Source organism: Beta vulgaris, chromosome 2, assembly GCF_026745355.1.
Source record: "Beta vulgaris subsp. vulgaris cultivar EL10 chromosome 2, EL10.2, whole genome shotgun sequence".
NCBI classification, from domain to species: domain Eukaryota; kingdom Viridiplantae; phylum Streptophyta; class Magnoliopsida; order Caryophyllales; family Amaranthaceae; genus Beta; species Beta vulgaris.
This window is the reverse complement of record NC_079203.1, coordinates 24450223-24473325: the sequence shown is the minus strand read 5'-3', so window position 1 is coordinate 24473325 and position 23103 is coordinate 24450223. Positions and strand designations below refer to the sequence as shown.

Below are 23103 nucleotides of genomic sequence, written 5' to 3'. Positions count from 1 at the left end.
CTTCGCAGTTCACAAGTTCGCAGGTGAGAGAGAATTTTGAAAATTTTGAAACCCTAAAATATGATTTTGGGCCTTTGAAAATTCATTAAACCTGGTGGGTACGTGCCTCTTCTCTAAAAAGCGTCCCCAACCCGTCCCCGAACCTCAGCATGCCGTCCCCAAAAACTCCCCGCGTACCCAGCCTTAACGATTCATTCTGGGTACGAACCCCAAGCGAATCCGTACCGTAACCAGGACGTACCCATCCCCGGTACGGGAAACGCCGCCTAAGAGGCGTACCCATGCATCATAGTGTTTAAGTACGTACTTAGCATAGTGATGGTTTGTTATTTGTGTTGGTTTGTGACCTCTGATGAACCATTGATATTCAATGGGGAGCATATTAGGTATGCTGCATGAGTTTGGACATACATGGGATACTCTTTGTTATGTAAACCTTTTAAGTGGGCATACATGGGATACTCTTTGTTATATAAACCTTTTAAGTGTTTGTATTGAACCTTCTAGAGTTTGTTTATGAATTACTTAGTTAATGGTTTTAGATAAAAAGGGTTAATGGTTTTAAATGAAAAGGGTCAATAGTTTCCCGAGTTGTACTTAACATTTTATTTCCACTGCAATTTAGTTTTCATAATAAGGAGTAAGTTAATGTTTTCATTTCAATAAGTCTTGCATTTCACCGCGGCGGCAACACTTCCAAAGTCGATGCAACGTAGTTTAGATGTGTATGGATTTTGGGAGTGTTACATTTATAATCTAAAAGGCCATTAATGTGAGCATCTCGCACAGTCAACTCTTTGTTTTACCGCACTTGCCGGTCCATAAGCATGGCATTTAATTGATGCTCAATCGAATATGTACAATTCAATTTCTTCTTCTATTTTCTTGCTACAAATGTACAATATATATTACTTTCATTCGGAAAGTGCTGCAAAAAAATTTCAACATGAAATGATTACCGGAGGTATCCCAGCCTGAATGGAGAGTTCAGCTGCTGCCAAAGCTGTCAAGGGGGTAAGCTCTGATGGTTTAATCACTACAGTGCAACCACTGGCAAGAGCAGGACCAACCTGATACAGTACGAAAAGGCATGCTACATTATTGGAGACCAATCTACTATGAGGTATGTATATGATGATCCAAGATCCATTGCTTCTTTATCATAGCAATTGATAAGACATAGTTAATCAATCTTGACGGAGGTAAATTCCAGACCTTTCGAGTAATCATTGCTAGTGGGAAATTCCAAGGAGTAATGACTCCAACAACACCAACCGGCTGCAAAAAGATCTTACAGTCATTCATTGGGGAACAACATCAAATGAGAAAAAAAAAACATAAACAGATTAATAATTCAACAACAGCGCAGAAAAATAATCAAATTGCAGACATCCTCACATTAAAGAATTTTCATACCATCTCCACCCCCATCAAGACCAGTAAAGGCAAAACCGTGTATTAGAGAAATGAACTGCTGCTTAACATGGGAGAGATAGTAGAATCAAGGATTTTGCCCTATACAAGATACAATAGCAGCCCAAAGTGGAACCTACCTGATGAAAGACTGCTCATCTCTACCAACAACAATAACGCTTTAATTCTAAATAACAATCTGGTGCTGGTGAATTTCTTTTACCCATCTCATATTCTTGCAGATGAGTAGTGTGGAAAAAAGAACAAAAGTATCTTGCTCCAACTCAAAAAATTGATCAATCCTTCACATGATTATACTTAATAAAAAATATAAGAGGCTAACAGCTATCTTTTGATGCTTCCTTGCCCTTTTCCAGATGATGAGAAAATACATTAGAGTAATAAAAAATGACCAGCTTTCCTCAAGAAACCTGAAGGTAATGGCAGTCCCATCATGCTGACTATCATTGTAATATTATTTTTCACAAGCACCCCTATCATCTTGTGCTACGAATTGACATAGCTTGGCAAATTTGATTGATGATGATTAAGATAGAAAATTGATAATTAAGACACGTAAACTAAAATTACAGAAGTAATGATGTATTTGATCCAGAGGGATCAGATAACGTCCGGAATAACAAGGATAGATAGAACAAGCAGTGGTAGTTTGAAGAATCGAATTACCCACCAACAAGAAAGCATAAAGGATTCAACCACCAACTTTCAAGATGAATACTCAAGTGTTGAACACAAAAGTTTGCGGAATTTTAATCATTAATCAGTAACTAGAACAACCGAAATAATTACAACTCAAATAGCTTTCAGACTCCTAAAACAACTACAACTAGGACTAATAACTACCCTTATCTCATTACATGGTTTTAGAAGTGCTATTATAAATTAACTCTATCAACTAATAACCGAAAATAAAAATAACATTTTTAGTCCTAACTCCTACGTGCTTAAAACAAGAAAACCCTATTCCAAGTAGGATAGTAAAAGCTTGTAAGCCAAATCTAAACAACATATGAAGTGTCCTAAAAAAACTCAACTAACTGAATTATAACCGGCATTTTTGTAGCATGATGGAGCTTAGGTGCCCAAGTTATGGCTAATTGAGCACATTACCACCTTTGTCTTAGCTCCATAATAATTGCTATGCAGCCTCAGTTGCTCCAACATTTAGAGGACATTCTTGTGCATTAAAGCTAGGAAATCGTCCTCACTAATTCCTAGATCAAGTAAAGGACAAATCAAGCAACTGAGTGACTTGATCTGTTGAGCACACCCAAGTCCCAGGAGCTAACCAAAACTAAGGGAAACTCTAAATAATTTTTTACCTACTTGGATTGCAAGAATAAAAGGATAATCAAGCATTTTAGTGCCTTGTACGCAGCCAAGAGTTAACTAAAACTAAAGCCAAAACTATGAATTTGTTCTTGTTTTGTCTCTTTTAATCTCCTTCATTTATGGAAAATGTGACTCTACACTTTCTTCTTGCTTTGTCTCTCTCTCTCTCTCTCTCTCTCTTTCTAATCTACTTGTGACACCTCAGACCACTAAACCATTGCTGACGTATTCGAGGCGCAATAAGAAAGGGTAAATGAGGTATTTGAGGTATTAATCATTCAGTGGGTAGTGGAAGAATTAGTTAGAAAGGAATAATTTGTTATTCTGCTGAAATAGAGGAGTTGTCAGAAGTTAGTTATGGAGAGAAGTTGTATATATAGGGGGTATGGGATCAGTAGAAAGGCATTCAGAAAAAGTGTAAGGAAGTTCTTTTGGAGAGAAGGGGGCCTCTCGAAAGCTCACCACTATCTGTAGCTTTGCTTACTGTTATTATCAATATAATTATCTCTGGGTTGCTGAATTCCCTAGAGTACTTACTATAATTCTGTTATCTCAACTAATCTTTCTGTTTTCCTTGTTGTGGGAGTGGAAGCTATTACAACTTGGTATCAGAGCAGCACATCCTGGAGGAGGAAATGGCACCACCAACGTCGACACAGAGGTTAGATAACTTGGAGGGACAGATGGGTAACTTGCAAAACTCCATTGCTGAGCAGATCACTTCATCAGTGAGTTTGGCTACGGAGGCTGTTAAGCTTTCTATAGCTGAGCAGATCACTGAGAAAATGGAGGAGGCAATGAGGAAGAGTAAGGAGGAACCTGAGATTGGGAGTTACCAGTTGGGCGGACAAATCGACCGGACCCGAGAAAGTATCGAAGGTGCCATGACGGTCTTCCGGCGAGAACAGGAGAAATTCCAGGAGGAAATGCGGGAAACCCTTGAATCTCTACGTAACCAACGCAATTCCAGTTTGGAACCGTTGGAACTGGGCGCAGCAGGTCGTGGCCAAAGGACCCTTTGGCAACGGAGAGGGTGAAAACAGAGCAGGTAGAGTAGGTGCTGAATCAGAACATTTCTCGGGAAATGGTGGCGAATTTGGACGAGGGGGGTCTGGCGGTGGTCCTGGAAATTTATGGGGAAGAGATGGTGGAAGTAGAGGCGGCGGTAACTGGAGGCATAAGAAGTTGGACATGCTGGGGTTTGAGGGAACGGACCCGGATGGGTGGTTTTTGCGAGCAGAGAAGTTTTTTACCTTTTATGGCGGAGAAAATGGAGGCCGCGGTGGTGGCTATGGAGGGAGATGCGTTGAGGTGGTACCAATGGGAGAACAAGAGAAACTCGATCGTCTCGTGGGAAGCGTTAAAAGAGTTTATACTCCTCCAATTCCGGCCGACCAATGGTGGGTCCTTATATGAACAGTGGTTGGCCACCAATCAAACCACAACGGTGCAGGATTATAGGCGGAAATTCATCGACATGGCTGCTCCGCTCGATAGTATACCGGAGGCAATTCGGTTGGGAAAATTCATCTGTGGGTTGAAGGAGGAAATTCAAACTGAGATGAGGGTTTTAAGCCCACTAAATCTGGCGCAGGCCATGGACTTGGCGTTGAAGATGGAAGAGAAGAACAAGGTAATTGGGCTGCGAAAGGTTAATGGGCCTGGGTCGCATAGGACTGGGTATTCCTTGTATAACAAGAACCCTACCCTTTCTTCCTGAGCCAGCTTTGGGGCCCAGACTAGTGCAACTAATGGGAAGAGTTGGGCCTTGGGGTCCAATGAGCCACACCCTCAGTTAACACTCCCAAGTCTTCTTTGACTTCAGCAAAGCCCTCTGGTGAAATGCGACGCTTAACAGAAAAAGAACTCCAAGATAAGAGAGCCAGGGGACTCTGTTACCGATGTGATGAAAAATGGCACGCCGGCCACCGTTGCCGGCGACGGGAGTTGAGATTCTTGCTTATAGACGACGGGGAGGAGGCGGTTTCCGATGGAAATTTTTATTTCAGCGAACCACCTCCCTCGCCAACGGAGGAGACACCACCGGAAGTCTCACTTAATTCGGTGATTGGACTTACAAATCCAAAAACCATGAAACTTCTAGGCCGCATCAACAACCATGAGGTGGTGGTGATGGTGGATCCGGGAGCGACCCATAATTTCCTCTCCTTGGCTACCATTGAGAAGGTGCGGATTCCGGTGACCGGATCGGCGGAGTTTGGGGTTTCTCTTGGCGATCGGCAAGCTGTCCGCGGCACCGGAATATGCAAGGAAGTACTGCTACAATTGCAGGGGGGCGTGGAGGTTAAAGCAGATTTTCTGCCCCTGGAATTGGGTAATTCACATGTGATTTTGGGCGTGCAGTGGCAAGAGACGCTGGGTACAGTGGTGAGTAATTGGAAAACTCAGGAGATGAGTTTTGTGGTGAACGGGGAGCATTACACCATTAATGGGGACCCATCCTTAGGACGTTCCCAGATCACTCTCCAAGCCATGCTGAAGACCTTGCGCAAAGAAGGCGGGGGGTTGTGGCTGGAATTTAACCAACTGGAGGAAAGGGGGGCTGTGACACAGGAGGTGCCAGCATTTTTTAAGGGAGTGATGGGGGAATTTGAGGAGTCTTTGACAGTCCCAAGGGATTACCTCCTCCTAAAGGGCACGAGCACGCCATCATCCTCAAGGATGGTAGTGACCCGGTAAGTGTTCGGCCATACCGCTATCCTCAATTTCAGAAAGATGAAATTGAACGTTTAATCAAAGAAATGTTGGCTACCGGGATCAGCCCTGTGATTTTGGTGAAGAATAAAGATGGATCATGGCGCTTTTGTGTGGACTATCGGGCTTTGAATAAAGAAACGGTGTCGGACAAATACCTCATTCCGGTCATTGATGAACTGCTTGATGAGCTCCATGGGGCTTCCATTTTTTCCAAGTTGGATTTGAAGGCGGGCTATCATCAAATATTGGTGAAACCAGAAGACACTCACAAAACAGCCTTCAAAACACATGAAGGCCACTACGAGTTTTTGGTGATGCCATTTGGGCTCACAAACGCTCCGGCCACTTTTCAGTCCTTGATGAACGAGGTATTCCGACCCTTCTTACGTCGCTTTGTTTTGGTCTTTTTCGATGACATTTTGATTTGTAGTAAATCGGAGGAAGACCATGTTGGTCATTTGCGGTTGGTGTTGCAAGCCTTGGCAACCAACAGTTTGGTTGTGAATATGAAGAAATGCGAATTTGGTAGGATGGAGATCGCATATTTGGGCCATGTGATTTCTAGTAGTGGGGTGGCCGTAGATATGGAGAAGGTGAAAGCTATGCTGGATTGGGAGAAACCTAAGAACCTCCAGGAACTTAGGGGATTTTTGGGCCTTACGGGCTATTACTGTAAGTTCATCTCACACTATGCACAAGTTGCAAAGCCCATGACAGAACAATTAAAGAAAGATTGCTTTGGGTGGTCGGAGGAAGTCCATACGGAACCAGAAAACTTGCTTGGTGTGAAACGGGTCACCAGAGGTCACCACAGCCACTTGGAAGCCTTAATTCAGTGGAAAGGGTTACCGGTTTTTGAAGCTGCTTGTGAGGAAGTTGCGGCTACAACATCACAGGTTTCCTTGGTTCCACCTTGTAGACAAGGTGAATCTTTGGGGGGGAGGTATTGTGACATCTCAGACCACTAAACTCTGCTGACGTATTCGAGGCGAAATAAGAAAGGGTAAATGAGGTATTTGAGGTATTAATCATTCAGTGGGTAGTGGCAGAATTAGTTGGAAAGGAATAATTTGTTATTCTGCTGAAATAGAGGAGAGTTGTCAGAAGTTAGTTATGGAGAGAAGTTGTATATATAGGGGGGTATGGGATCAGTAGAAAGGCATTCAGAAAAAGTGTAAGGAAGTTCTTTTAGAGAGAAGGGGGCCTCTCAAAAGCTCACCACTATCTGTAGCTTTGCTTACTGTTATTATTAATATAGTTATCTCTGGGTTGCTGAATTCCCTAGAGTACTTACTATAATTCTGTTATCTCAATTAATCTTTCTGTTTTCCTAGTTGTGGGAGTGGAAGCTATTACACTCCTTCGTTATGGAAAATGTGACTCTCTCCCCCTCTCCTCCTCTCCTCTATCTCACTCTCCCTCCCTCCCTCGCTCTTCTCGCTCTTGCCCTCTCTCTCTCTCGCCCTTCCTCTCTCCCTCCCTCTCCCTCTCTATCTCGCCCTCCCCTCTCTCTCTCTCCCCCCCCCCTCTCTCTCTCCCCCCTCTCTCTCTCTCTCTCCATCCCTCCCTCCCCTCCTCCCTAATTAGCTCTCTTGTCTTCCTCAAATATAATGCCACTTTCTATAATGCCCTTCTCTCTCCCTCTCTCTCCCTCTCCTTCTCCCTCTCCCTCTCTCTCCCTCTCCCCATTTCCCTCTCTCCATCTCTCTTTCTCTCCCTCCCCCCCCCCTCTAATTAGCTCTCTTGTTTTCCTCAATTCTAATGCCACTCTAATGCCACTCTCTCGCCCTGCCCCTCCTCCCAAACTCTCTCTCTCCCCCTCTCTCTCTCCCCATGTCTCTCTCTCTCGCCTCTCGCCCTTTCTCCCCCCCCTCTAATTAGCTCTCTTGTCTTCCTTAATTATAATTCCACTTTCTATAATTCTCGCTCTCTCTCCCCCTATCTCTCACCCCATCTCTCTCTCTCTCCCTCTCTCTCCCTCCCTTCCCTGCCACTCTCTAATTAGCTCTCTTGTCTTCCTTGATTATAATGCCACTTTCTATAATGCCCTACACTTAAACCATTGCAAATTGCACGAAATGGATAGTGCGGTTCTTTACCTAAAATTTTTTGGAATTCCAATCTATCCGGAAAAATACATTATGGCAAGGAATAGAACCCAAAGACACCTCTTACCCTTACTTATCCTAGAGATAGCTAACCATCAAATCCTTCATAATAGATTGTTTACAAACCCATTAGATAGCAAGATAGTCAATGATTTGCTCCATATAAAGGTAGCCACTTTACAATGCAAAAAAGGTTTTACCTACAAGTTTAACTACTCCTACAACTTAAAAAAAAAAAACACTTTTTAATACACCCATACAACATCAACAGTAGAAATCAAGTTCAAACATATGCACGTCTAACATTAAAAAATTAAAAGAATTAGAAAGATAATCTCACCCACAAGACAAAAAAAGTGTTCTACATTTCCGGATCTATCTAACATGTTAAGTCATCCAAAAAGAGCTCTCTAGACATAATCCTTAATCTTTACTAGGACTTTTGATTCTCATATGTAACTAAACATGGGAAAGTAGAAAACTGACATGTAAACATCAACATGTCATCTTTACTTTTAAAATATACTCCCTCCGTCCCAAAATATAGTTCCTATTTCCCTTTTTTCACGCTAATTTATGCAAGTAGAATCTATGAGGGATAGTATATATTTTTTGTTTATTTAAATAATTGTTGTATGGGAAAAGATGATTTTAGGAGAGAGAATGGAGACTAATTGGTGAAAGAGCATTAATTGTAACATTTTGGTTGAATAAAAAAGGAAAAAAAAAATTCAAGAAGCAAATAAATGATGGGACACAGTTTTCTAGACAAATTACGGAAAATTATGGAACTAAATATGGAAATGGAAACTATATTTTGGGACACCCAAAATGGAAATGGGAACTATATTTTGGGACGGAGGAAGTATTAAAGTGAATCATGCTTTCCATGTCATACATGGACAGTAATACTACCATTTATGTTCCTAATTCTTCTCCACATCAAACAATAAGATAATGTCACAACCTATTATGTTCCCACTTTCTCAAAAGACAATTCGACTAAAGCAAATAGATTTAAGGAAGACTGTTAACTAACATTTGGCAAAGAGCGCATTAATCTGTAACTTAGACTTCATTAGACGCACCTGTTTCAGAACAAATAACCGACGATCAGAAAGTGGAGTAGGTATAATTTCACCATAAACACGTTTTGCCTCCTCGGAAAAAAATTCAATAAAAGCAGCCCCATAGGAAACCTGCAATAAGAATAGTTAGTTTTCGCTTTAGCGAAAAAGAGATTCCATACTATACAATTAGATACGCGGAAGACAAGGAAAGGACTTAGAATGAAACATCAAGTCGTGCTTTTGCTCCAAAGTAGTACTTGTGCTTGTGCTCCAAGGCAATAATTGTGCTCGTGCAGTCATGCTCTAAGGCAATAGTCATACTTGTGCTCCAAGGCAATAGTCTTACTTGTGCTCCAAGGCAATAGTTATGTTTGTGCTCCAAGGCCATAGTTATTCTTGTGCTCCAAGGCAATAGTTGTGCTTGTGCTCCAAAACACTAGTTTGGTTTGGTTTGTGCTCCAAAACACTAGTTTGGTTTGTGCTCCAAGGCAATAGATTCCCTAAACTTTTTATCACTCAAAACCACGATTTTTGAGTAATATCCTTGTTCTTTAGTTTAATTTTCGTCCTCAATTCACAAAACAAAAAGGACATCATTCTATGTATTAAGATCTCCATCACCTAATAAGTAACAAGAGAACTTTGATAGTTAAAAAGATTTTAATCAATGATGATGACTGATGAGCTTTGGTTTACTCTAACATTTTAGTTCAAGATATATGAAATATAATATTTCTTTCATCTAAATCAGAACCACAACCTCATTCCTCTAACTCCTCGCTCTCCTACGAATATGGAGGATGAGAACAATGAGAAAAAGGGGATGTATATTTCGAGGCTGCACTAGAAGTGGAAAAAGTAGAGCAGATAAAGAATGTAGAGAAAGCAAAGCCATAGGAAAACTTCAATCTCGAGGTTTTGTAGCTACTTACTTTGTTATCCAGAATAAAAAGATACATGTGAGATAGAAAAATAAAAGGGTGCGCAAAGTAGAAAGAAAAATCCGGAGAAAAATTTACAAATAAACCTAGTTCCTTTAGATCTCTAAAACTCTTATATGCCCCCAGCTCTAATCCCCTCAGCCCTATGGAATCAAAAATCACATTTAAAACAAAAACCTAATTTTTATTTAGGTAAAAAGAAAACAGAACACACTGCTAAGAAGATTGCCCACTGAAATAATGCACCCATCTTGCCCAACCACTTATGGGCAGCCATCCATCGGACAGCTACCTGAAAAGGAACTGCGGTAGTCTTGAGACTAGTATAAAGAAGACTATAACGATAAATAAAAAATTATAAAGAAAATATTCATATGACACCCCTGAGTTTAAAGAATGCAGGAGTTACCATCGCATTTTAAAAATTGCAACGTGTACCTATGACGTTTTGAAGAAATGCAACATGATGATTAACAAACGTAGAAATTGTCGTTGACTATCTCTAAAACCCCGAAATTTGTTCAGATTGGTGGAAAAGATAATAGGAAAAAATAGTCACTAATTATGGAATTATGGTTGAATGTTCGGAAGGTCAACTAACGAAATTTTTGACGTTTGAGAGCCATTGAGGGCATAAGGTGAAGTATAGTCATTGACGTTTGATAAACAACTTTAGGGGTGTATAGTGCGATTCAGATTAATGTGAAGGTTAACCTCGTGCATTATTTAGCACCGTAGGGATACCTAATTTTATTGGTTGCCTAGAGACTGAACCATAAATTATTGGTGCAATAGCCGCCCCCCTCCCACCTCTCCTTTTTGTTCTCTATAAACCCTCGCCTCCCCTACCTCTTTTTCATCCGTCAGGGGCTGCCATGGATGTTTTCATCCATGGTAAGCCCCTCTCCCTTTTTTATTTTCAGTTTTTAGTTTTGTTGAATAAATTAGTATCTCTTTATGGGATTTTTTTAGTCTCTGCTTTGGAGATCTCCTTCTCCCCTATGGGAGTTGTGAGTAGGGTTTTTTTGTTTTTAGGTATGAGAAATTATTCTCATTGGTTGAAGTTCAACACTCAACATGAAGGTATTGGAATCTTGGATGCGGTAAACATGGCTCGATCAAGAATGTTCTTCCCAAACTATGTCAGAATGATAGAGTTCCTCATCAATAGCAGTTTGATTGAGCAAATACAGGGGGGTTGCGTTGTATTGCTCGATCTGGTTCATTGTTTTTTCGAAGACGACTTTGATTTAACCTTGTTTGATTGTATCTTATTTTTCTTTAATATCTATTGTAGATGTCGTTTGGCCTTCAATTAATGAAATTTCTCCTTAAAAAAAAAAAGCACCGTAGGGATACCTCATGACAATTCCCAAAAGACAAACCACTAGATCAAAATCTTCGCTACAACTAACCAATCTCTGGTTGACTTCAACACTATAGGGTCTTCCTAAGAGAACCTTGGATCAATATGCTTCATATTCGGTATCTAAAGTCAAGACAAGCTCAAAGAAGGCCCTAAAGCAGAAGACAGAAATTTCAAACCCATCAATATTGGTTCAAGTATGAATAAAGTCCGAGTCATTTTGGATAAGGGACATAGCTGGGTATTACTATCTAAGGGTCGATTTTAACTTGGTTCGTTTTGACAAGTCAATGTCAAATTTGGATAGTCATTTGAAATTAAATATTGGTAGCAAGTTCATGTAATTCAATCTGAGCGGACAAGTACATGTAAAATTAGCAAGCTCTTATCTAGAGTTTATGATGACTCGCCTTGTCCCTGAGAAGAGAAGAAACGGAACCAGAATCGGTGTTATTCAAGAAACCTTGAAAAACAAGAGGAATATTAATTCCTAAGACAATTTAGAAGACTCCTTTCTAGCAAAAACCTGACATTCTCTGAGTGACAGATACATTGAATCTGCAAATTTCCTGACTTCTATGAGTGAAGTAGTGAACTCCCTCTCCATTAGTCTAACATGTGCTAGCGGTCATTTCTGCAATGATTCTTTCAAAAATAAAAAGAGAACTATAATGGGTGACAAACTAGAATGTGGAAGCCAGGAAGACGAGCAACAACAGATGTACATTACATAAAATCCTCAAGAACCGGTTTCCTCATGTCCAAGAAAGTCACTATAGCAGTGAAAACCCAATCCAATTGCTTCCTGCCAGTCCCTACCCAGAAACTACTAGAATATTACCTCTCCAATTGCTTCTTTCAAGGGTTTTCCTTGCTCTAATGTAATAAGTTGTCCAAGCTCCTCCTTGTTAGCAATCAGCAAATCATACCTGAATGAAAAGTTTTCTGAATAAATTGAATGATGACGCATGATATAAAACTGTTCTGATGCAAGAAAAGAATAAGTTCTCAGCTAATTCTCTTTAATTTGGACTCTTCTAGTTAGGAAGTAATGATCGACAATGATTGCGACAGATTATTACGAATTATTTGATTTAAGATCATAAAGCATGAATCCCACATCTCTATTCTCGAGTACGTTCATGGACCAGAATCACAACATGAGAACCAGGGAGGATCTTGCATGGGATGGGTAGGGGCTTGGCACCAAATATTTTTTTAGTTATTAGTTATAGAGCTTACGTTGTATAGTTTTGAACAAGAGGTTGGATGTTTTAACTTGTTCCCTGAAAGATTTATCTAAGATCCGCAGCTGAGAGTGAGCATGTCCGAATCTTTCTAAATCTATACTTATATTTTCCAAAATGGGGGAAATTTTTTATTTAAATTGAAGATAAGATGTACAATAGAACTCAGTACATGGAAATGGTACACTGACAAAGCATGACGTCATCCAAGAAGAGGCCCAAGAAAACCTCAAATAAATGGCACCAAAGGGACAGAATGTTAACCACTATATCCCATGAAAACTGGCGTCCTCAACATCGCTGAAAAATATCCTAACATTTTACTATAGTGAAATTCCATGTAAATGAAGCTTTTGTAAATGAGAATCATAAGATTTGTGAAAATACCAGAAGAGTCCCCCCAATTTCAGCATCTTATTTGATGATTCAGAAAGGATAAAGTTTTCCAACAAGACTAAATTATACAACTTCCATAACTCCAACTCTTTAGGGCCTATCCTAATAAAAAATATCCAGAAACTGAATTACCTTCTCCCAATCAGAACTCTGAAATAAAATATCATGATCATTCATCATGAGCTTTTTACAACTTTAACTATAGTTTTCTTGGAAAACGATTATTCAGTATTGAGACTGAATCATTTTATTTTAGCTCTTTGCTTATTTGGTGCCATTACCACGGAATTAAAACTCCCCCGTTCCGTTACAGAACGGCCGTTCTGTAACGGATTTTGGATTGGCCGTTCCGCGAAATCCCGTTACGGAACGCCATAATAAAATTCACGTACTTCTCGCCGCGTTGTCCGTTCTGTAACGCGAACTCGCCGCGTTAGAACGCTTTTATCCCCGTTACATCCGTTCTTTTCAAACATTGGCCAATTTTTTTTTTAAGATTTAATTATATGGTTCAGGAAACATGATATTCTATTAGATTTGATTATAATATGTTGTAATAATGCTTGATAAACTAAAAAAACGCAAATACGGTTGAAACATATTAATGTGAATATTTTTAAAAAATTCACGCCGCGTTGGCCGCGAAACGTTCTACTTCGCCGTTACCAGCCGTTCCCGCGACAACGCGACCGCGTTTTTTTTCCCTGGCCATTACTGTTTTTCGGATGTAAAGGTGGTTGGGTGGACAACTTCGAAATATAGGACCTGTTTTACTTGCGCTGAGTATTCTATTGGTCCCTTTACGCAGCAACAATTACATGGATCAGCATTTTTTTATCAAATGGCAATGCATGTCCGATCTATAGGCTCTGTACACAAATGAAGCAGCACCATATTCAGTATGGACTCTTCTAGTTAGCAAGTAATGATTGACAATGATTGGGCTTGTTATTTCCTACATGGAGTCAGCAGGTGCATATTTATGGGCTTTGCTAATTGGGTCCTAGATAGCAGACGAAAAAAGTCAGCCACTTTTCCATCTGAGTTTTGTTGAATCGGTACCCCTGAAATTTACATCGATTTTAACCCACATTCCTTGGCATAGCAATTTGAGCTCTTCTTAGCTCATTTTTGTATCAATTGATAAAGTTGTATTTGGTTATGCTCTTTTGCTTTATTATGCAGATGCCTCAAACTAGCCTTGGAACACAAGTCCAATGATAACTTAAGGCTCATAGATAGTTCGAGAAGCAAGACAAGTGCTCGGAAAATCGAAATCATAATAGAGAAGAGGGTACCGCCTGGTCAAGCGAGAGGATATGGCGAAGTTTCTACAGAATTGGGGGAGAAAATGATGTTCACGCCCAACTTGGCGGGCTTGCCTGGTTGATCAAGTAGGATCGACGTGTTTTTGTTGTTTTCCAAACACTATAAATAGTTTATTGTAATTGCGGTAAAATTTAACTTTGGACACTCATTCTATGAAATATTTAAAACTTTTGTTTTCTCTCGAGATTTAGTTTCAAGAAATACTTTTCTCTTGCTTAGATAATTAATAAAGTTCGTTGATTTTACATTCGATTGTTTTTCAATTGATCGGTATATATTTCCTGCTTCGTTTTAGTTTCTCAATTTAAAGCATCCATTCTTATTTTGATGATCATGAATTGCGAAAATTCTACATTGAATTTCGATCACCATAATCATGACTATCATGGAATGTAGACCATTGATTTCAGATATTCAAATCATAATCGTAGGGGACTCATTGATAATTAAGATTTCATTTATATCTTCAAATATAATAAAAATATCATTTCCATCATTCTTCATTTTTACTTGGTCGAATTCCGTCCATGGCTAGTTGCATTTAGGTCCGCCGTTAAATGATCTTATAGTGGGTTCAGTTACATAAAATAATAAGAATTCTTTAATCATTTTCCCTCCTTATGAGGTTTTTTTAATAATTGGCTTCTATACCATTGAACTTTATCTTCCTTCGCACAATTTTCGTTGAAATCCTTTAATGCTTGTATTGAACCACCCCCCTACCCACCTTAAATACATAATTGAATCTGCAATTTTAAGGTTTTGAAATAAACAGACCAACGACGTTGCAAGTCACGTACCTCTTAATACAAATACTGAGTTCAATCTGCAATTTTAAGGTTTTGAAATAAACAGACCAAAGACATTGCAAGTCACATACCTCTTAATTTAATGGCATATTGGAAGAACACGTATAGTAGAGGAAAGTGGAGAAGTGGGAACGCTTGAATTAGAGAAAGTATTTTACATTCAAACACTCCTCCCTCCCTTAATTTGATTTGATATTACTTGCTTAGGGGAGAAAGTATTTAAATTTACAATCAAAGAAACGCTTAAATATTGTTTGAGCAAACATCTTCACTTTAGCCATGGAGGAAAGAGAAGAAATTAAAATTGCCTGAAATAAGGTTAATCTGAATGACGTTGAAAAGTAAGAGTGATTTTTTTTAACATGTGTTTTTTTTTTGTTTCCAATCAATAATATATATTGTTGAACTTTTAAATATCCTAAATTGGAGAAAAGATTTTCTTTTTCGTTTTTTTAACCCTAAAATTAATAACATTTAATTAATATCCTACGTTGAGATGACACATATGAGATCAAAGGCTTATAATTGCTTATAGTGGTAATAAGCGTTGGTCGACATTCATGGAAAACTCGTTGAATGAATTGCTTTCCGTGAATATGAATTTGTTCTTCATTGTCATGAGTGAGTAGTTTAATTATAGGGCTAAGTGAGGGAAACCATGTTTATACCATGATGTTATTCTAAATTTCTTTGATAATTGGGTTTTGATTAGAGTAATAGTAGTTGATTTTTGTTATTATTGCGTAGTTCATGTAATTGGCCCATATCATGAGTTATCTTCTTGCTTATGATTGTTAGAATCCAAAGATCGTGCTTTTAGAGACTTTGAACAATTGGTGAATCTGATCATGTTAGCAACCGTACTACATTTGTTGATTTAAGAGCGTTAATACCCGACAATAGGATTAACCCTTGCTCTAATTGCTTGACCCTACACCCAAGTATTGTTGAGTTGTTTTATTTCATTGGATTGGAATAAGCATGGTGGACCGAACTAGTGCCCTAAGCCTTTATTAATTGATAATTCCCTATTTTAATCTGTATTCTTTAGGTTAGTTTAGTTAATCCACATTTTTTTTTCACCTTAAATAGTTGATAATTGAACATTAATCTACACAATCTCCTTGTGGGATTGGGCAGTATTTGCCTAGTCTCTACTAACAACACGTGTACTTGCGGTATTACTTTTTAACTCCTCACTATTCAGAACTAAATTGCATAATATGCACCATCCGTAGACATTTATCGATGGCAGCAAACATAATTTAAGTACATTGAACATTTAAGGAGAAAAATAATCATTTTGGTACCATTTCCGTAGGCATTTGCTCCTTTCCGCTGCTGTGGTTTTGCTCCACGCTATTGGATAAAAGGCAAAAAGAAAGGGGGAAAGAAACAAAGAAATGACATCAACAAAGGTTTAGCAAGAGTTGAATAAGTTAATAGCACAAATAAACCAACAACCAAGACCCAGAAAAGGAAAGAAATACAAGGCACAACTAATGAACGAAGCCACATAAAGGAAAAAACATAGCCAGTAAGATTATTATATGAATCCTATTTCACCATCTACAATGCAAAGCTTGAATACCCAGCCAGGTTAATAAAGAACCCAAAACTACACATTTTGCCTCCATAGTTTGGACACATCAACGAAGGGTATTAATAGAAATTTTCACGGTAATATGATGCCCTTCTACTTCAAATCATGTGCTCATCTTCTATTAGAAGTTAGAAGTAGTTATCTTTTTGGTTGGATCCCGTTATTTTATATAGGACACCAAAATTCCTTCACCAGAAAATTTAAAACAAGAAAAAGAGACAACCCCTTGCACCCCACAGCATACCATAACTCACCTACCAAGCCAACTGCATGAGCATGAATGGCCTCCCTGATTTCCTCGCTTCCTTGTTTCTCTCCCATCCCCCTCCTCTTTCGTCCTCCCCCAAACTTACTGTTCCATAAGTTTAACTCATTAGTAGTCGACAAGGGGCCCTTTCTGAGACAGCAAGCCAACTAGTGGTCAATTTAAGAAATTTTGCTCCATACACCCATGGCCAATGCCATTTCTCTCCTCCTCCTAATGGTCACCTGTACAGCCCAACATCCCTTTGATCTGCCACCAGAAAGAAACAACCACACACTGCAATAATGAACTGACCTACTCACGAAGGTACTATGGGAAGCACATTATAATTCAATTCATGAGAAGGTTGTGAAGGAAGATACATAGTTAGTTAGATGTAAGAGAGAGAGAAAAAAGTAAATATGCCTAAAAATAAAGGGGAGAAAGTAATGTGGTGTAAGTCTGGAGACCATAAGACTTTGTGTTTTACATTTATTTTCATCTAGAGTTCATTTTAAAGCTTAGGAATTTGGATTTTTCAGTCACGCTTTTGTAACTGATTTTATTCAGATTTCAATGTTCAGAAAATTCACTTGCAAAAAACTTTGGAATCTGAAAGTGAGTCAAATTTAAACACACTTGTCAAACAAGAGAAGTTGAACAATATTTCTTGCGTAGGTTATTTTGTGAGTGAAGCATAAGAGCTTAAACGGACGTCAGCCAATTTTGCAAGTGAAGCTTCCCAAAAAGTCATCGATCCTTGTGTTCAAATATGCATCATTAGGTATGAGAGCCATCGAGTTCTCTAGGTGAACTTGGTTTTGTTGTCCTATAAGCAGGAACAAACAATATGGCAGTCAATGAGGATAATGAGCAAGCCCGCAGCTTTTTACTGAGGGGCTAAATTGAATTTTGTGATCGATCAACTCAAAAGAAAATTGATGCAGTTTGCATGTGAAAGCAAGAAGATGTTAATGCATTGTTCCTCCTAGATGTAGTCAACTTGCTTAAGACAAGAAATGAAGTGTGAACAAGAGACCACCTTCAATGATCTTCCTAAACTGGAAAGAGGTATGATATGCAGAATTACTTGATTGTCAGAAGAAAATTGTAAGTTCTAGTTAACTTGAGCAAGGGGATGAGAATTCAGGTCAAGGGATCGGGTCTGAGTTTGGTTTGGGTTTCATATCAGGTTATGCTAAATACATCTTTCGTTTCGCCTAGAACTTGAAATTTGCTTGAGAACAAAAGACACGACAATATGAGAGAGAGAGAGAGAGAGAGAGAGAGAGAGAGAGAGAGAGAGAGAGAGAGAGAGAATCAAAAGGTACACCCATATGATAAGAGAATACAAACCCCAAATAAGAAAAAACGAACAAGCTAAGCTTATTGTATAACATACATATTCAGTAACTGTTAAGCTCTGTGTGAAACAGAGAAGAGTAAAAAATTACAAATGTGATGAATGGGTCGAATTCATATTGTTCGAGTTCACTTTTGGCCGGGTTACAGTTACGGTTACTATAAGTTACATCAGGTCACTAATCCACTAAGCTCACATTATAAGATTCAAGCATGTATTTTTATCATTACGATTGAAATTTCCAAGACGCAAGATCCGAAGAGAGTAGGCGGACAAGTGAAGAGCTTGGTCATAGACAAATCTAGAAACGCAGGATGGAAAACGGTTTTGCTCCTAGGTCTTATGACATTTATTTAAAAGGATTTAATCTACCAAATTCCATGATTCAACAATCCTCTTCAGCTTTTGCATACATCATTGGCATTGTCTAGTTGAAGCCAACAAATCCCAGATAGATAAGATTGTACATAAATGCCACAGAAACAATCTAAGAAAGAAAAATCAAGATATTATTAATTGAACACTATTCAATTCTTGGAGAGTGATTCTACGACTTTGACAAAAGTTTTCTACAGAAAGCTCATTTTCCCTACTTCCTAAGTTAAAGATAAATAAAGTAATAAAATCATTGAGAGAGAGGGTAGACTTCCATATACTTGCAGCAAGCATGTCATAGTTTCTGAACTCTTGCGAGCACGTTATGAAAATTTACCAACAAAAAAAGTACCACCATTTCATTCAATTACACAATATAACCATCATCTTTATGGTGAACATTAGTCATTGAAAGTCAATCTAATGAAAGTAATAACCATGTAGATTGTTTTTCCCAATCATAATCATTATCTAGAACAAACAATGTCCCAGTGCACTTGACTTCCGATCCAAGACACCAATCATGGACCATGGCTTCCTAAAAAGATGTCCTCAAGAACAAATTCAGAAACTGAACATGAAAAGAATGATACCCACCAAACCTAGTTCAGAGTGAAGTCTAGCACTACTCTCCACTCCAGATTCCACGACAGATTAAGATCATGCTTCACCAACAACTGATGACCAAATATTGATCAGAATAACATATCAGAAGATTTTGGGAATATCAGGAGCTAATAATATTAAAGATGATAATACATATAAAGACTATTTAGTGTTAAACAGCACAAGGAATGATGAGACTCAAGTCACATACTGCTGAAAGCTTCATGAGCTGCAGATATTGCATCATTTGTCTCCCTCACACCCATGCATGGAACATTCGCCACAACATCACCAGTAGCAGGATTGGTTACCTGCCATAATATTGAGTACGCTTTACTTATGTGCAAAGTTCATAGAGCCCATACAGGTTAATATCAAAAGTGCAAAGATCGATATGGAGTAGTGCTCTCTTAGGAAAATACAATAAAATCGAATAAGTTAATGTGTACTGTAGCCTCTAGAGGCACATTGATAAGATACCTATTATAATGCCTTCATAAGCTTAAAATTGAAATATGATCATCTGGCAACAGTATATACACCTAAAAGGCATTAACTAGACTAGTTTCGACTCTAGTGACACCTTATAAGCATAAAATACGAAACTAGTCCAAATTGATACCTTGGATGATATCTAGGGATGATAGGACTGCCATTTTTCATCTCCTAGATTTGATATTAATAGGGGCAATAAAGTGCCAAAATGGCTAGTGAGCAGCTTGATTTAACATCGAACTCAGCTATAGATCTGGAAGATTCAGGTCAAAAAGCTCACAAACAAGCTTGACTATTTCACTTACCATGATGATATATAGAAAATAATTTAACGTATGTTTTCGTATGAAAAAAGGATCTTAGTAGTACTTATATTGACATAATCGGTTATCTCAAGCTCAAACTGAACCTAAGTATTTGAGTTTGACGAGCTTCGAGCTTGAACAACCTCGGCATTCTAGAGCCCAGCCAAGCCAAGCCAGCACGATCTCAATGTTGGCTTGGCTCATTAGCATGCCATGCAGTGAGTGCTCTGTTTTAGGATAAATGGCTTATGGCTTATGGCTTATGGCTTATATGGCTGCAAGTTAAATATATGGTGGTAACTATCGAAGTGATTGTAAAGGTGCCTCTTCACGAAAAACTTGGCATAAATGTGGTCTTCCATGTGTTATTTAATGGCGTTAAGGACGATGGTTCTCAGTCGATGCGCAACTCTCTTACTTCGACACCTTCATTTACCTCAGGCGTCGCATGTCAACTTGTGTCTATCAAACACAACATGACACTTGGACACTTCATTTCAAACCAAAAAACGCAGCTTCAGAAGGTGTACGACACCAAAAATGTCAATTGTAGTACATCCCAGACAAATATAGGAAGATTTTCATCATTGCACTTGATTTTTTGGTTTATGTTTTCTCTTTTAAGCACTAAAGACATATGGGGTTTTTCTACCACCCATACATAAAAGGACTGGCGGGGCTAACATCCTCAAGCTATATGTTACAATTTATTTAAAATATTCAAAAAATTAGGACAAGTGTCACTCACAACCTAAAAACTCCTTCCAACTATACAATAACCTCAAAGAAGCTTAACCCTCAAAATTCATTCATTTATTTCTTTCCAAGTCCGTGACCAATTTGCCAACAAGACCATCTTCCACACTTCCACAAGCCACCTTTTTCTCAATCTTCTTTTCCAAACATTTCCAAATAACTAGACTTCATTTAAATATATTCTCCATTGAAAATAAATTTCCGTTCAAGATGTTTTCCGTCAAACAGAACATCGCCTTATGTCTAAATTTATTTTTTTCAGATTCCAAGTAAAACAGTATGGGTGATAAGGAGACCTACCATTGTTATCTTACTTTTCTAGTCAAGGAGGGGAAAAAAGACACTTAAATTTGATCCTCCAACTAATGACCTGCTGCGCAACTAAATCCTACGTTTGAACAAAGTGGTCTCCATCAATTACCTATTCACAAACCACGAGTATATGGGAGACTAACATCAATCTGACACCTTTAAAACAAGAGTATCATACCTCAATAACCTTCTTGTCATAAGCTTCAGTCCATTTTCCTGCAATCAGAGCTTGACTTCGCAACAGTCCCGAACTTTTTAGTCTTGTAGCAACATTTTGAGCTTCAGTGCTCATCTAAAGAAACACAGCATAATCATATTAGCATTTAGAAATACAATGCTAATAGAAAGTACATGGATATATCAATTTCCCAGCATCCACAAACTTTATCAACATTTATAAACATAAAAACCAATAAATAAGAGATCAGAATGCACCAAAGTATTGTCCAATGAATGAATCGGCAATCACCAAAATATAATGAAAGAGATATAACATTATTACTACAGATATTCCGAGTAAAATGCCATAATTTGTCATAATCAGCACTACGTACATGGTTCACACATCCGTACGGTGACGAAGGTGCGCACATGTACAAGTCTAATAATCCAAATGTACATGAATAACAACACATGTACATGGCAAACAAGCCAAATGAACATATGTAATTTATGTTAGTATATGTTCATTGGTATTGGTATTTATGTTCATAACCTAGTGCTTGATGTTCATCGTGCTTGATGTTCATCGTGCTTGATATTCACCGTGCGCACCTTCCTTACCATACCGAAGTGTACACCTACTAATATACACATAATCAGCAATAATGCATCATATTTTTCTAATAATTTCATAATTGTAAGCACTAAACAGTTGAAGATTGAATGTTGAGTTTAAACGTTCTAAAAATAATTAATCACGGCATCCCGATTAAATTAGAACCAATTGAATTTTACCAAGAAATAGACCGTTACCATTCAGATAAATTGAATCTGCGAAAATAACTATTGCATTTGGAAAGGAATTAATTGCACATAATCAACACAAAATTAAATATAACATAAGCAAAGAGCTGTAACTCCTTAATCTATTAACACCTCCAAAATCGATAAAAAAAAAAAGAGAGAGAAAAAACGAGTGAGAAATGAATACATGCAGGAATAAGCGAGAGAAAGACGATTGCCTGGCGATAGAGGATAGCAGAAGAACGATGCATGGACGTGACGTGAGATGAGAGAGAAAGCAATTTGATGGCGCCAGAAACAGCCATGCCTGATATCACTCTTCTCGTCAGTGTCATTTTTGAATCAAGATGAATGAATCCCAAATGAAGCTTTGATGCAATTATAAGCTTGATGCAACTAATTTACGAGATAGAGTGACTAGGGGTGATAAAAGCTCGATTTTGATTCGGGTTCGATCCGAGATCTTAACGAGTCAAGTCGAATTAGGCCAAGTTTGAAAATATTGTGAACAGACTCGATTATTATTATTTATAAAAAAATTACGTTTTTTTACCATATACCTTTGACAAATTTTTTTGCACATATAACCTTGCGAGTTTCCAAATTCACCATACACTCCGACATTTGAAAAAATATATCAAACCACCTTTATGACTTACGGAAGTCTAACACCGTTAGTCATTAACCCCTAATCCCCCTCTAATCCTAATTACATCATTTAAACCCTCATGATTGAACTCCTTATCTCAACTCTCACAAACATGACTCAAACGGTTCTCATAATCCCTTCCCCTCTCTCTGTCTCTCACTCTCAATTCTGGAATTCTTCACCGTTGATTATTGGAATTATTCACTGTTGATTATTGGATTCCTTACCTGGCGACTGGCGAACATGTTAGGGTTTTCCAGAAATTAGCTTAATTGAACAAGGTTAGTAAGTTTCATTCATTGTTAAATTTGATCGAAACCTTAATCAAATATGTCCAGTCACATGCTTGTTGATGTATGTTTGTATATGATTCACCAAATGGTTTCTATTGTAATCTTGAATTATGCCAAACCATGTTCTATGTTTGTTTATGCCGAAATTGCTTCTTTTATATTATTGAATTATGCACTTTCGGTTCTTTTATTGAATTTTTTGTATGTTATATTATTGAATTATGCGCTAACTATGATGACATTATTGATTTAAGTGAAAGTATTGGGTCAGACCGTCTAACCCAATACCTTCCGTCGGACGGGCTGAGCCCATCAAAACGCGCGGGCTTTTTTTCATATTTGTTTATTTTTTAAAAAAACATTTAACGGTTATTAGGTTATATCTT

The 23103-nt window shown here is 38.3% G+C and overlaps 1 protein-coding gene across 3 annotated transcripts in view; it reads right to left on the bottom strand.

Annotated features, from left to right (window-relative positions):
* The window catches only part of LOC104906363 (succinate-semialdehyde dehydrogenase, mitochondrial), a 44943-nt gene extending 22742 nt beyond the window's left edge, over nucleotides 1-22201 (bottom strand). Inside the window, exons 1-8 of one of the 3 annotated variants that reach the window (XM_057392554.1) lie at nucleotides 21994-22201; nucleotides 20988-21101; nucleotides 19153-19252; nucleotides 16061-16109; nucleotides 11811-11898; nucleotides 8681-8791; nucleotides 1216-1278; nucleotides 960-1070 (exon numbers count right to left, since the gene is read on the bottom strand). In XM_057392554.1, coding sequence (XP_057248537.1) covers nucleotides 960-1070; nucleotides 1216-1278; nucleotides 8681-8791; nucleotides 11811-11898; nucleotides 16061-16109; nucleotides 19153-19252; nucleotides 20988-21101; nucleotides 21994-22110 — 753 coding nt within the window. In that variant the 5' untranslated portion in view covers nucleotides 22111-22201. The remainder of the gene's footprint in view (nucleotides 1-959; nucleotides 1071-1215; nucleotides 1279-8680; nucleotides 8792-11810; nucleotides 11899-16060; nucleotides 16110-19152; nucleotides 19253-20987; nucleotides 21102-21993) is intronic. The other 2 variants (XM_010695106.3, XM_010695105.3) reach the window with 2 other exon arrangements.
* Between the last annotated feature and the right edge of the window lie 902 nt (nucleotides 22202-23103).